This window comes from Saccostrea cucullata, unplaced genomic scaffold, assembly GCF_032062105.1.
Source record: "Saccostrea cucullata isolate Sc308-1 unplaced genomic scaffold, CSIRO_AGI_Scuc_v1 ctg3091, whole genome shotgun sequence".
In the NCBI taxonomy this organism is placed as follows: domain Eukaryota; kingdom Metazoa; phylum Mollusca; class Bivalvia; order Ostreida; family Ostreidae; genus Saccostrea; species Saccostrea cuccullata.
Genome location: NW_026940055.1, coordinates 84853 through 99190, shown reverse-complemented (window position 1 = coordinate 99190; position 14338 = coordinate 84853). Strand labels below are relative to the sequence as shown.

General features: G+C 42.9%; 1 protein-coding gene and 3 long non-coding RNA genes across 8 annotated transcripts; all 4 read right to left on the bottom strand.

The window, feature by feature from the left end:
* Positions 1 to 89: 89 nt before the first annotated feature.
* Positions 90 to 1190, bottom strand: LOC134254669 (uncharacterized). The gene is made up of 5 exons (XR_009989362.1): positions 838 to 1190; positions 653 to 728; positions 486 to 550; positions 278 to 383; positions 90 to 181 (listed from the first exon to the last, which is right to left on the bottom strand). It is a non-coding gene; the product is annotated as an uncharacterized LOC134254669 (long non-coding RNA).
* A 22-nt stretch (positions 1191 to 1212) lies between these two features.
* On the bottom strand, positions 1213 to 4615 carry LOC134254667 (uncharacterized). 4 transcript variants are annotated; one of them, XR_009989358.1, is made up of 15 exons: positions 4525 to 4615; positions 4320 to 4381; positions 3802 to 4215; positions 3617 to 3692; positions 3450 to 3514; positions 3242 to 3347; positions 3048 to 3145; positions 2843 to 2904; positions 2325 to 2738; positions 2140 to 2215; positions 1973 to 2037; positions 1765 to 1870; positions 1571 to 1668; positions 1366 to 1427; positions 1213 to 1261 (listed from the first exon to the last, which is right to left on the bottom strand). It is a non-coding gene; the product is annotated as an uncharacterized LOC134254667 (long non-coding RNA). The 4 variants fall into 4 exon arrangements; XR_009989359.1 differs by having other exon boundaries at positions 1366 to 1424; XR_009989361.1 differs by having other exon boundaries at positions 2843 to 2901.
* A 131-nt stretch (positions 4616 to 4746) lies between these two features.
* LOC134254671 (uncharacterized) lies at positions 4747 to 6092 on the bottom strand. Of its 2 annotated transcripts, none has more exons than XR_009989363.1 (6): positions 6002 to 6092; positions 5797 to 5858; positions 5279 to 5692; positions 5094 to 5169; positions 4927 to 4991; positions 4747 to 4824 (listed from the first exon to the last, which is right to left on the bottom strand). It is a non-coding gene; the product is annotated as an uncharacterized LOC134254671 (long non-coding RNA). The 2 variants fall into 2 exon arrangements; XR_009989364.1 differs by having other exon boundaries at positions 5797 to 5855.
* A 131-nt stretch (positions 6093 to 6223) lies between these two features.
* Positions 6224 to 13256, bottom strand: LOC134254670 (uncharacterized). The gene is made up of 5 exons (XM_062737202.1): positions 13189 to 13256; positions 6756 to 6876; positions 6571 to 6646; positions 6404 to 6468; positions 6224 to 6301 (listed from the first exon to the last, which is right to left on the bottom strand). The coding sequence occupies exons 1-5, from the start codon at positions 13253 to 13255 to the stop codon at positions 6265 to 6267; spliced, it is 366 nt and encodes a 121-aa protein (XP_062593186.1). The 5' UTR covers position 13256; the 3' UTR covers positions 6224 to 6264.
* Between the last annotated feature and the right edge of the window lie 1082 nt (positions 13257 to 14338).

Sequence of the window (14338 nt, the reverse complement as noted above, 5' to 3'; positions counted from 1 at the left end):
TGCAAAGAGCAAAGTTATGATACCTTTCAACACAAACACAGAGTAAGGAAAGTGGACACACTGCAAGATGTGCTGCGTCTTACCTGCACGTCAGGGATTGACCGCAGTGCATCACAGAACTGCTGCCTACTGGTGACGGTCTGCTCTTCTTCCACGCAACCAGGCCAGTCCAACCCCGTACCTGTTAAAAAAGATGTCCACAGGTCAAACCCCAAGAAGCACTCCCAAAACAAGGACCACAGAATAAACCGTGTACACCGATTGCGCATCCGCTTACCTTCAACGCCGGAGATGGCCGCAGTACGTCCCTGAACTCTGCGCACTTCCTCTGGCAGGCCGCAGTCTACTAATCATCTGGGAATCCACAACAGCCTAACCCTGACCTGTTGACACCAAAGATGGAGAAGTCAAAAAAGTGTGCCAAGAGTGAAAGAGTCAAAATGAAGAAAGTTCACAGAGGGCGAGGCGTGCACAAAGTATCTTACCGTCCCTGGGTTGGCAGACTCCTCTTCAAAGGACTGGGAACAGAGGGCTGCATCACACCGCATATCTACAGTAAAAAGAGAAGACATCAAGAGATCACAGTCTTCATCAAGCGAGATGAGGAAAAGATAAATCAACACAGTAAATTCAGGTGGGACACCAATCTTACCCTCTCTTCCATGTGCGGTCGCAGTCGATCCTTGCTACCCAGAATGCTGCTGAATGTCTCGGTGGGATCGACGCTCCTGAAAACACAGAAAATCAGGAGGTCAAAAGAAGGTCAATAGCTGCTATGATCAAGTTATAATGCAAAACAGGAAACCACATGTGCTACAAAAGCAGCCCTTTACTCACCGCCTTGGCAAATGTAAGCCGCTAGACAAAGCTGGGCAATGGGCTCCTTCCTCTTCATCTGTGGCTGGCTGGGTGGCTGGAGGCTGGCTGGGTGCTCCCGCGTTGTACCACGTCCGAGTGCCTGAAAATATACAACTGAGACGAGATTAGTAAAAATTCAAAACAATGAAACAAAGCACACAAATTCAAGGAAATTACAACAAAATCGATGTTAAGGGGTAGGGGATGGTTAGTGCTGTTAGATTAGGGAAGTGCACAGAAGACAGAGAAGAGACAGAAGGAAAGAAATAAATTCAAAATGCTTCTCTGTTAGGCTGCCTGGTAACGGCATTGGATCCTCTGGTGGGATGGGCTGGCTGGTGTGGGCTGGTGTGGGCTGCGCTGGATCCTGGGCTGGGCTGGGCTCTGCTGCTTGCTGCGCATCCTGTCAATTGGAAGTCAAGAGGTCAAATGCTGTTACGGTCAACATCATTTGGCAAGGTCAAGATCACAAAAGGCTGAGACAAAGATGTACAGTGTGAATCTTACCTCCTCTTCCCTTCTTGCCTGCTGTTGGGATCCTCCCGGGTCAGCATACACCTCCTCCTCTGCTAACAAAGCATAATCGAGACATCAAAACAACTTCCTACAGTTAACAAAATTTCAGCGAGTGCAAAGAGCAAAGTTATGATACCTTTCAACACAAACACAGAGTAAGGAAAGTGGACACACTGCAAGATGTGCTGCGTCTTACCTGCACGTCAGGGATTGACCGCAGTGCATCACAGAACTGCTGCCTACTGGTGACGGTCTGCTCTTCTTCCACGCAACCAGGCCAGTCCAACCCCGTACCTGTTAAAAAAGATGTCCACAGGTCAAACCCCAAGAAGCACTCCCAAAACAAGGACCACAGAATAAACCGTGTACACCGATTGCGCATCCGCTTACCTTCAACGCCGGAGATGGCCGCAGTACGTCCCTGAACTCTGCGCACTTCCTCTGGCAGGCCGCAGTCTACTAATCATCTGGGAATCCACAACAGCCTAACCCTGACCTGTTGACACCAAAGATGGAGAAGTCAAAAAAGTGTGCCAAGAGTGAAAGAGTCAAAATGAAGAAAGTTCACAGAGGGCGAGGCGTGCACAAAGTATCTTACCGTCCCTGGGTTGGCAGACTCCTCTTCAAAGGACTGGGAACAGAGGGCTGCATCACACCGCATATCTACAGTAAAAAGAGAAGACATCAAGAGATCACAGTCTTCATCAAGCGAGATGAGGAAAAGATAAATCAACACAGTAAATTCAGGTGGGACACCAATCTTACCCTCTCTTCCATGTGCGGTCGCAGTCGATCCTTGCTACCCAGAATGCTGCTGAATGTCTCGGTGGGATCGACGCTCCTGAAAACACAGAAAATCAGGAGGTCAAAAGAAGGTCAATAGCTGCTATGATCAAGTTATAATGCAAAACAGGAAACCACATGTGCTACAAAAGCAGCCCTTTACTCACCGCCTTGGCAAATGTAAGCCGCTAGACAAAGCTGGGCAATGGGCTCCTTCCTCTTCATCTGTGGCTGGCTGGGTGGCTGGAGGCTGGCTGGGTGCTCCCGCGTTGTACCACGTCCGAGTGCCTGAAAATATACAACTGAGACGAGATTAGTAAAAATTCAAAACAATGAAACAAAGCACACAAATTCAAGGAAATTACAACAAAATCGATGTTAAGGGGTAGGGGATGGTTAGTGCTGTTAGATTAGGGAAGTGCACAGAAGACAGAGAAGAGACAGAAGGAAAGAAATAAATTCAAAATGCTTCTCTGTTAGGCTGCCTGGTAACGGCATTGGATCCTCTGGTGGGATGGGCTGGCTGGTGTGGGCTGCGCTGGATCCTGGGCTGGGCTGGGCTCTGCTGCTTGCTGCGCATCCTGTCAATTGGAAGTCAAGAGGTCAAATGCTGTTACGGTCAACATCATTTGGCAAGGTCAAGATCACAAAAGGCTGAGACAAAGATGTACAGTGTGAATCTTACCTCCTCTTCCCTTCTTGCCTGCTGTTGGGATCCTCCCGGGTCAGCATACACCTCCTCCTCTGCTAACAAAGCATAATCGAGACATCAAAACAACTTCCTACAGTTAACAAAATTTCAGCGAGTGCAAAGAGCAAAGTTATGATACCTTTCAACACAAACACAGAGTAAGGAAAGTGGACACACTGCAAGATGTGCTGCGTCTTACCTGCACGTCAGGGATTGACCGCAGTGCATCACAGAACTGCTGCCTACTGGTGACGGTCTGCTCTTCTTCCACGCAACCAGGCCAGTCCAACCCCGTACCTGTTAAAAAAGATGTCCACAGGTCAAACCCCAAGAAGCACTCCCAAAACAAGGACCACAGAATAAACCGTGTACACCGATTGCGCATCCGCTTACCTTCAACGCCGGAGATGGCCGCAGTACGTCCCTGAACTCTGCGCACTTCCTCTGGCAGGCCGCAGTCTACTAATCATCTGGGAATCCACAACAGCCTAACCCTGACCTGTTGACACCAAAGATGGAGAAGTCAAAAAAGTGTGCCAAGAGTGAAAGAGTCAAAATGAAGAAAGTTCACAGAGGGCGAGGCGTGCACAAAGTATCTTACCGTCCCTGGGTTGGCAGACTCCTCTTCAAAGGACTGGGAACAGAGGGCTGCATCACACCGCATATCTACAGTAAAAAGAGAAGACATCAAGAGATCACAGTCTTCATCAAGCGAGATGAGGAAAAGATAAATCAACACAGTAAATTCAGGTGGGACACCAATCTTACCCTCTCTTCCATGTGCGGTCGCAGTCGATCCTTGCTACCCAGAATGCTGCTGAATGTCTCGGTGGGATCGACGCTCCTGAAAACACAGAAAATCAGGAGGTCAAAAGAAGGTCAATAGCTGCTATGATCAAGTTATAATGCAAAACAGGAAACCACATGTGCTACAAAAGCAGCCCTTTACTCACCGCCTTGGCAAATGTAAGCCGCTAGACAAAGCTGGGCAATGGGCTCCTTCCTCTTCATCTGTGGCTGGCTGGGTGGCTGGAGGCTGGCTGGGTGCTCCCGCGTTGTACCACGTCCGAGTGCCTGAAAATATACAACTGAGACGAGATTAGTAAAAATTCAAAACAATGAAACAAAGCACACAAATTCAAGGAAATTACAACAAAATCGATGTTAAGGGGTAGGGGATGGTTAGTGCTGTTAGATTAGGGAAGTGCACAGAAGACAGAGAAGAGACAGAAGGAAAGAAATAAATTCAAAATGCTTCTCTGTTAGGCTGCCTGGTAACGGCATTGGATCCTCTGGTGGGATGGGCTGGCTGGTGTGGGCTGCGCTGGATCCTGGGCTGGGCTGGGCTCTGCTGCTTGCTGCGCATCCTGTCAATTGGAAGTCAAGAGGTCAAATGCTGTTACGGTCAACATCATTTGGCAAGGTCAAGATCACAAAAGGCTGAGACAAAGATGTACAGTGTGAATCTTACCTCCTCTTCCCTTCTTGCCTGCTGTTGGGATCCTCCCGGGTCAGCATACACCTCCTCCTCTGCTAACAAAGCATAATCGAGACATCAAAACAACTTCCTACAGTTAACAAAATTTCAGCGAGTGCAAAGAGCAAAGTTATGATACCTTTCAACACAAACACAGAGTAAGGAAAGTGGACACACTGCAAGATGTGCTGCGTCTTACCTGCACGTCAGGGATTGACCGCAGTGCATCACAGAACTGCTGCCTACTGGTGACGGTCTGCTCTTCTTCCACGCAACCAGGCCAGTCCAACCCCGTACCTGTTAAAAAAGATGTCCACAGGTCAAACCCCAAGAAGCACTCCCAAAACAAGGACCACAGAATAAACCGTGTACACCGATTGCGCATCCGCTTACCTTCAACGCCGGAGATGGCCGCAGTAGGTCCCTGAACTCTGCGCACTTCCTCTGGCAGGCCGCAGTCTACTAATCATCTGGGAATCCACAACAGCCTAACCCTGACCTGTTGACACCAAAGATGGAGAAGTCAAAAAAGTGTGCCAAGAGTGAAAGAGTCAAAATGAAGAAAGTTCACAGAGGGCGAGGCGTGCACAAAGTATCTTACCGTCCCTGGGTTGGCAGACTCCTCTTCAAAGGACTGGGAACAGAGGGCTGCATCACACCGCATATCTACAGTAAAAAGAGAAGACATCAAGAGATCACAGTCTTCATCAAGCGAGATGAGGAAAAGATAAATCAACACAGTAAATTCAGGTGGGACACCAATCTTACCCTCTCTTCCATGTGCGGTCGCAGTCGATCCTTGCTACCCAGAATGCTGCTGAATGTCTCGGTGGGATCGACGCTCCTGAAAACACAGAAAATCAGGAGGTCAAAAGAAGGTCAATAGCTGCTATGATCAAGTTATAATGCAAAACAGGAAACCACATGTGCTACAAAAGCAGCCCTTTACTCACCGCCTTGGCAAATGTAAGCCGCTAGACAAAGCTGGGCAATGGGCTCCTTCCTCTTCATCTGTGGCTGGCTGGGTGGCTGGAGGCTGGCTGGGTGCTCCCGCGTTGTACCACGTCCGAGTGCCTGAAAATATACAACTGAGACGAGATTAGTAAAAATTCAAAACAATGAAACAAAGCACACAAATTCAAGGAAATTACAACAAAATCGATGTTAAGGGGTAGGGGATGGTTAGTGCTGTTAGATTAGGGAAGTGCACAGAAGACAGAGAAGAGACAGAAGGAAAGAAATAAATTCAAAATGCTTCTCTGTTAGGCTGCCTGGTAACGGCATTGGATCCTCTGGTGGGATGGGCTGGCTGGTGTGGGCTGCGCTGGATCCTGGGCTGGGCTGGGCTCTGCTGCTTGCTGCGCATCCTGTCAATTGGAAGTCAAGAGGTCAAATGCTGTTACGGTCAACATCATTTGGCAAGGTCAAGATCACAAAAGGCTGAGACAAAGATGTACAGTGTGAATCTTACCTCCTCTTCCCTTCTTGCCTGCTGTTGGGATCCTCCCGGGTCAGCATACACCTCCTCCTCTGCTAACAAAGCATAATCGAGACATCAAAACAACTTCCTACAGTTAACAAAATTTCAGCGAGTGCAAAGAGCAAAGTTATGATACCTTTCAACACAAACACAGAGTAAGGAAAGTGGACACACTGCAAGATGTGCTGCGTCTTACCTGCACGTCAGGGATTGACCGCAGTGCATCACAGAACTGCTGCCTACTGGTGACGGTCTGCTCTTCTTCCACGCAACCAGGCCAGTCCAACCCCGTACCTGTTAAAAAAGATGTCCACAGGTCAAACCCCAAGAAGCACTCCCAAAACAAGGACCACAGAATAAACCGTGTACACCGATTGCGCATCCGCTTACCTTCAACGCCGGAGATGGCCGCAGTAGGTCCCTGAACTCTGCGCACTTCCTCTGGCAGGCCGCAGTCTACTAATCATCTGGGAATCCACAACAGCCTAACCCTGACCTGTTGACACCAAAGATGGAGAAGTCAAAAAAGTGTGCCAAGAGTGAAAGAGTCAAAATGAAGAAAGTTCACAGAGGGCGAGGCGTGCACAAAGTATCTTACCGTCCCTGGGTTGGCAGACTCCTCTTCAAAGGACTGGGAACAGAGGGCTGCATCACACCGCATATCTACAGTAAAAAGAGAAGACATCAAGAGATCACAGTCTTCATCAAGCGAGATGAGGAAAAGATAAATCAACACAGTAAATTCAGGTGGGACACCAATCTTACCCTCTCTTCCATGTGCGGTCGCAGTCGATCCTTGCTACCCAGAATGCTGCTGAATGTCTCGGTGGGATCGACGCTCCTGAAAACACAGAAAATCAGGAGGTCAAAAGAAGGTCAATAGCTGCTATGATCAAGTTATAATGCAAAACAGGAAACCACATGTGCTACAAAAGCAGCCCTTTACTCACCGCCTTGGCAAATGTAAGCCGCTAGACAAAGCTGGGCAATGGGCTCCTTCCTCTTCATCTGTGGCTGGCTGGGTGGCTGGAGGCTGGCTGGGTGCTCCCGCGTTGTACCACGTCCGAGTGCCTGAAAATATACAACTGAGACGAGATTAGTAAAAATTCAAAACAATGAAACAAAGCACACAAATTCAAGGAAATTACAACAAAATCGATGTTAAGGGGTAGGGGATGGTTAGTGCTGTTAGATTAGGGAAGTGCACAGAAGACAGAGAAGAGACAGAAGGAAAGAAATAAATTCAAAATGCTTCTCTGTTAGGCTGCCTGGTAACCGCATTGGATCCTCTGGTGGGATGGGCTGGCTGGTGTGGGCTGCGCTGGATCCTGGGCTGGGCTGGGCTCTGCTGCTTGCTGCGCATCCTGTCAATTGGAAGTCAAGAGGTCAAATGCTGTTACGGTCAACATCATTTGGCAAGGTCAAGATCACAAAAGGCTGAGACAAAGATGTACAGTGTGAATCTTACCTCCTCTTCCCTTCTTGCCTGCTGTTGGGATCCTCCCGGGTCAGCATACACCTCCTCCTCTGCTAACAAAGCATAATCGAGACATCAAAACAACTTCCTACAGTTAACAAAATTTCAGCGAGTGCAAAGAGCAAAGTTATGATACCTTTCAACACAAACACAGAGTAAGGAAAGTGGACACACTGCAAGATGTGCTGCGTCTTACCTGCACGTCAGGGATTGACCGCAGTGCATCACAGAACTGCTGCCTACTGGTGACGGTCTGCTCTTCTTCCACGCAACCAGGCCAGTCCAACCCCGTACCTGTTAAAAAAGATGTCCACAGGTCAAACCTCAAGAAGTACTCCCAAAACAAGGACCACAGAATAAACCGTGTTCACTGACTGCGCATCCGCTTACCTTGAACGCCGGAGATGGCCGCAGTACGTCCCTGAACTCTGCTCACTTTCTCTGGCAGGCCGCAGTCTACTAATCATCTGGGAATCCACAACAGCCTTACCCTGACCTAATGACATCAAAGATGGAGAAGTCAAAAAGTGTGCGAAGACTGAAAGAACAAGAAATCTGTGAGCGAATGCTCACTAGTAATACCCCTGCTCTGATGTAAATAAACACTAGCTATCATGTTAATATACACAAGTTCAATTACAGGCAGATTCGCAGGAAAATATGAAGCTGACATCAGATTCATATCAAAATTAATCCCACCATATGCCATGCCTCAACAAACAGTGTACTAAAACTTCAAGCATCTCCCATACGGAAAAAAAGGGCAAACAAACTACTATAACAAATTACTAACAAACCACTATGGTTTGAAAGTAGTTTAATAGTATAGCAAATCACATGCAAATGAGCTAACAAACTATACTCTAACAAACTACTATCAAACCACTCTTAACAAACTACTATCAAACCACTCTAACAAACTACTATCAAACCACTCTTACAAACTACTATCAAACCATTATAACAAACTACTATCAAACCACGCTAACAAACTACTATCAAACCACTCTAACAAACTACTAACAAATCACTGGTAACAAATCCATCAGCAGAAACACTATAGATTTGAATTTTCCTTAAATTTACAAATCCACAAGTCTTTGAAAACACCTAAAAGAATCACATTTTGAAATATTCAACAAGTCTTGTTTCAGAGTATTTAAATTCCAGGATTCACAAGTTTAGCCAATGCAAGTGCAACATTCCAACATGTTCCCTTTTATTTAGGAGATGCAATTCCAAGTCAATGTCCATGTACTTATCACATATTCTCCTTCATGTTGTGTACATCTTCATAGTATTTTTCACCAAAAAAATGTTCTTCAAGCTGATGATCGACATTTAAATATTCCCTGCTTCAATCGGCATGGAAAATGCTGCAATATTTCCTTTTTTCTGGCCTCATTGCAACTTTGAAAAACATCGATCTGTATTGTCTTATTTTCAAGTATACTTCCCATAATCCAATGCATAACTGATCTAAACTAGTATAGGAATTACAGGTCAATCTGAAAATAAATAAAAACCCAAAGCTAGTATAAAAGCATACGCATCCACATTCACAGAAGGTTATTTACTTCATGACAAGCATTAAATACCTCTTCTGTATCTAGATCCATCTTTTAATAATGTTAATTGCTGTTTTTTCCAATCAGGGATCTTATAGAATGATGCTCACAATTTGAATGTCCCTTGATCACCAGTTCCTTTGTTTCTGACCTGCTTGGTGGTTTGAAAATTGGCGCAAATAGGCTAACACCGGATGTAAAGAGATAAGCTGTTCTTGGAAACTTCAACAATTCTAGATAATTCAACCCTAAACACGTCTGTAAAGTTATTTCCCATGTGGTTAGATGCAAATGCTATACTAATAAAACACTGTTGCAAGATACCAAGTCTAACAAACTATAAAGAAATCACAATCACCAGAAATGAAAGACTAACAAACCACTGCAGCTATTTTTAGAAAAAGTGGTTTGTTAGTGGTTCATTGAATGCTATACTATCAAACTACTTTAACAAACCACAAATATATAGTTTGTTGGTAGTTTGTTGATGGTTTAATAGTAGTTTGTTAAAAATCTTTTCCGTTTGGGCTGCTATGAATACTTAATGAGAAAACTGCAATGAAGATTTGTTATATATGAAATGGACAGATGCACAGACAAACAGGAAGTTGACATCAGATTTTCACAAAAATGTATCCCACCATATGGCATGCCTCAGAAAAGATTATGTTAAAATTTCAAGCATCTGCGATGAGTAATTGCTGAAAAAACTGAGACGAAAAATTGTTATGCATGAAACGGACAGATGCACAGACAAACAGGAAGTTGACATCGGATTTGCACAAAAATGTATCCCTCAATATGGCATGCCTCAGAGAAGATTGTGTTAAAATTTCAAGCATCTACAATGAGTAATTGCTGAGAAAACTGTGATGAAAATTTTTTACGGACAGACACAAGGACACACAGACGGATGGACAGCTAGACAGACAGAAAGACAGACACATAAGAGTAAAACAGTATACCCCCTCTCCTTCGGAGCAGGGGTATAATTAAAATGAAGAAAATTCACAGAGGGTGAGGCACGCACAAAGTATCTTACCGTCCCTGGGTTGGCAGACTCCTCTTCAAAGGACTGGGAACAGAGGGTTGCATCACACTGCATATCTACAGTAACAAGAGGCCCAAGGGCCTTGAATCGCTCTTCTGATAAGTTGTACAATCTATCACTTCTATTAGAAGCCTCCAACTCTGTTTGTATCATAAGACCCAAAATGCATCAACTTACAAAGTTTGATAATATTTAGCCAGTTAAGACTGAAGATATTATAATATAATTATAAAATACCATAAGTAGGTCACAGTGACCTACCTTTTGATTGAATATTTCTGAAGACTCAAGATACATTAATTGACAAAGACTGATGATTCTAATTAAATCAGTACCTGAGATATTCAAAAGCAGGTCACCATGACCTACTTTTCGGTCGACATTCTCTGAATACCCAAGATGCATCATCTGACAAAGTTTGACGATTCTAAGCCAATAAGTACCAGATAATTAAATATAGCCTTCAAATGTTAAAAGTAGGTCACGGTGACCTACTTTTTGATCGACGTTATTCAAAAACCCATAATGCCTAAATTGACAAAATTTGATGATTCTAAGCCAATAAGTATCTGAGATATTCAAAATTAGGTCACCATGACCTACTTCTTGATGGACATTTAATGAAACCCTAAGATGCCTCAACTGACAAAGTTTGATAATTCCGAGCCAATAAGTACCAGATATAATTAAATATAGCCATAAAATGTCAAAAGTAGGTCACAGTGACCTAGTTTTTGGTTGACGTTCTCCGAAAACCCAAGGTGCCTAAACTGACAAAGTTTGATGATTCTAAGCTTATACGTACCTGGGATATTCAAAAGTAGGTCACAGTGACCTATTTTTTGGTCGACATTCTCTGAAAACCAAAGATGCCTCAACTGACAAAGTTTGATGATTCTTAGGCAATAAGTGACTCAGATACTTAAATATAGCCATAAAATGTCAAAAGTAGGTCACTGTGACCTACTTTTTGATCGACGTTCTCCGAAAACCCAAGATGCATCAACAGACAAAGTTTGATGATTTTAGGTCAATAAGTACCAGAGATACTAAATTATAGTCACAAAATGTCAAAAGTAGGTCACTATGACCTACTTTTTGGTCGTCACTCTCCGAAAACCCAAGATGCATCAACTCACAAAGTTTGATGATTCTAAGCCAATAAGTACCGGATATACTTAAATAAAGCCATAAAATGTCAAAAGTAGGTCACCGTGACCTACTTTTAGGTCGTCACTCTCCGAAAACCAAATATGCATGGACTCACAAAGTTTGATGATTATAAGCCAATAAATACCTAAGATACTTAAATATACCCATAAAATGTCAAAAGTAGGTCATCGTGACCTACATTTTGGTCGACATTTTTCAAAGACCCAAGATGCATCTACTGACCAAGTTTGATGATCGTAGGTCTGAAGGTAATCAAAATATGAGTTTTAAACAATTTGAAAACAAATGTCGGCAAAATTCAAAAAGTAGGTCACAGTGACCTACTTTTTCATAAATATGTTTTAAGGTCCCAAGATGCATCAAAGTACAAGATTTGATGATTCTAAACCTCCTAGTGTCTGAAATAATGGGATTTAATGTTTTTAAAAGGATAAGTCATAAAGTTCAAAAAGTAGGTCATGGTGACCTACTTTTAAGTTGACATTGTTTGAGGACCCAAGATGCATCAACTGACAAAATTTGATGATCATAGGCCTTAAAGTGTCCAAAATATGCCTTCAAATCAATTTGAAAACAAATCCCCGCAAAATTTAAAAAGTAGGTCACCGTGACCTACTTTTGAGTTAACATGATGTGAAGTCGTAAGATGCATCAACTTACATGATTTGATGGTCCTAGTTCTTATAGTAAGCAAAATATACACGTTTTTATTAATTGTAAATTTAGGTCATTTTTGAAGTGACCTTGAGACCACGCCCTTTGCCCCAGGGTTATTCCCCGTGCAAATTTTAATCTTCAACATATCCTAATCCTTGTATGTAAGTTTGGTGAAAATCTGCCAGGTGTTTATGGAGAAGAAGAATTTTTAGCAACCAGTACTTTTGGTTTTGTTTTCCTGATTATCTCCCCTTGTTTAAGGGTCCCAACCCTTATTTTAGTAATAAAATTTACAATTGAAATTGGTTCAGGGGTTTCAGAGAAGAAGCCGAAAATGTTCAAATGTTAACGCACATCGCAAGACAAATGACGACGGACGAAAACGGATAGCAATAGGTCACCTGAGTTTACTCAGGTGACCTAAAAATTCAAGTGAAAAAATTACTTACCAATTTGTACCACATTGGCTGCTGAATAGAGATGGGAAATGGACTCGTCATCTCGTCTTCTTCTGTTGGTCGACCCTGCTCCTCCATCGTTGTTCCTCTTCCCAGTCCCTGAAAGTATAAAACTGGCAGAAGATTAGGAAAACTCCAAAACAATGTAACAAGTCACCAAAATTCAAGTGAAAAAAAATCAGTACAACACAATTACTTGAAAAATCATAAAACAATGACATTTGTTCAGCAAGACCAGTGAGGGGGAAAGGGAAGGTGGTGGTTAGTTATGTTAGAGTCAGCAGAGGTATGGGAAAGAAAAGTGAAAATCAAAAATACTTCCATATAAGCTTCCTTTGCTGTTGCTGTGGCTCCTAGTGATGTTTCATCTGAACTGTGTCAGCATCTCTGCTTCCTGTCAATTGAAAGTCAAGAGGTCAAAGCCTGACAAAGCCAACATCAATTAGAAAGCCAAAATATTGGGAATAAGTGCAGAGAGGAAAAGTATGAATCTTACTGCACTTTCAGCTCATGAATGCTGTCAAATGGAAGAAGGACTGCTCCTCAATTCAGGATCCTGGGCAGCCTCAACTTTCTTCTGCTTAAAAAGAGAAAACAGACACATAAGAGGGGATTCACTTTCATTTCCTAACAAGTAACAAACTTCATGTAAATAATATGCAATTTGTTACTTACCACTTTGGGCCATGTTGACTGCTGTATATAGCTTGGAAATGGACTTGTCATCTGGAGTTCTGTTGGTCGACCTTGCTCCTCCATCGTTGTTCCTCTTCTTAGTCCCTGAAAGTATAAAACTGGCAGAAGATTAGTAAAACTTCAAAACAATGCAACAAATCACAAAAATTTAAGTGAAAAAAAATCAGTACAACACAATTACTTGAAAAATCATAAAACAATGACATTTATTCAGCAAGACCAGTGAGGGGGAAAGGGAAGGTGGTGGTTAGTTATGTTAGAGTCAGCAGAGGTAGGGGAAAGAAAAGTGAAAATCAAAAATACTTCCATATAAGCTTCCTTGGCTGTTGCTGCGGCTCCTGGTGATGTTCCTTCTGAACTGTCTCAGCATCTCTGCTACCTGTCAATTGAAAGTCAAGAGGTCAAAGCCTGACAAATCCAACAAAGAAATACCTTTTACTTAAAAGTTTCTCTGAAATTGCTCTGAGTACAAGTTTAAGAACACAGAAAATTAAACAAATCTCATCTTGACAAATGCTATTTGTAAATAGAGCAAATATTGCACCATATTTTTTTCTAGTTTTTTTTTAAAGTTTGATCAGGGTAGGACTTATAATTACCTGGGACTAAACCTGCTCAGAAAACTTTAAACTCTTTACTAATCAAGAAAACTTCTGTCAGTTCAAATGAACAATATAAGTCTATCCTTACATGCATCTTCCATGCAAGATTAATCATATCGGGCCATAAATTTACTACTCCAATAACATTCCCATGGTGGGTCAGATTTGGACTTCAAAGCAAGTCTAGAGGTGTCTATCCCTATATCCATGCTAATTTGGTAAAAGTATAGATAAAATTCACTCAAATGTCGGTCATATTCAGCATCTGAAGCAGGCTTGGTAGTATACATTCTTACATGCTTCAAAAAGCAAGCTTAGTTCAAGTTAGGCCCTGCTCAATAAACAAACCTGATCACTCATCTAGTATATCTAGGTCAGACCCAGCATCTGAAGCAAGTGAGGTATTGTGCATCTCTAGATTCACCATCCATGCAAGTTTGGTCCAGGTAGGACTTAAAGTTACTTGAACATGGACTTTCTCCAAAAACTTGACTGAGGCACAAACGCTAACCCTGAACCAATGCCAATGTATAGCAACACCACTTCTTGACCTTGTTGAGGTGAGCTAAAAAGTGAATTCAAGATCAAGTTCATGGTAAAAAAAAAATACTCTTGCATTTGAATATCCTTTATCAATACCTCTAATTTTATTCTGATCATTCATCAGGTAAATATAAGTTATATTAATATGAACTTGCTCTAAAGATTTTGACCCATTCACTCATCCAGGTTGGATGTAGGTTGTGTATCCAGCATCTCAAACAAGCCTGGTAATGGATCCATTCAAGATTGGTCAATATAGGCCTTATAGTTACTTGGGAATGAGACCAGCTCCCAAACCTTGAACCTAG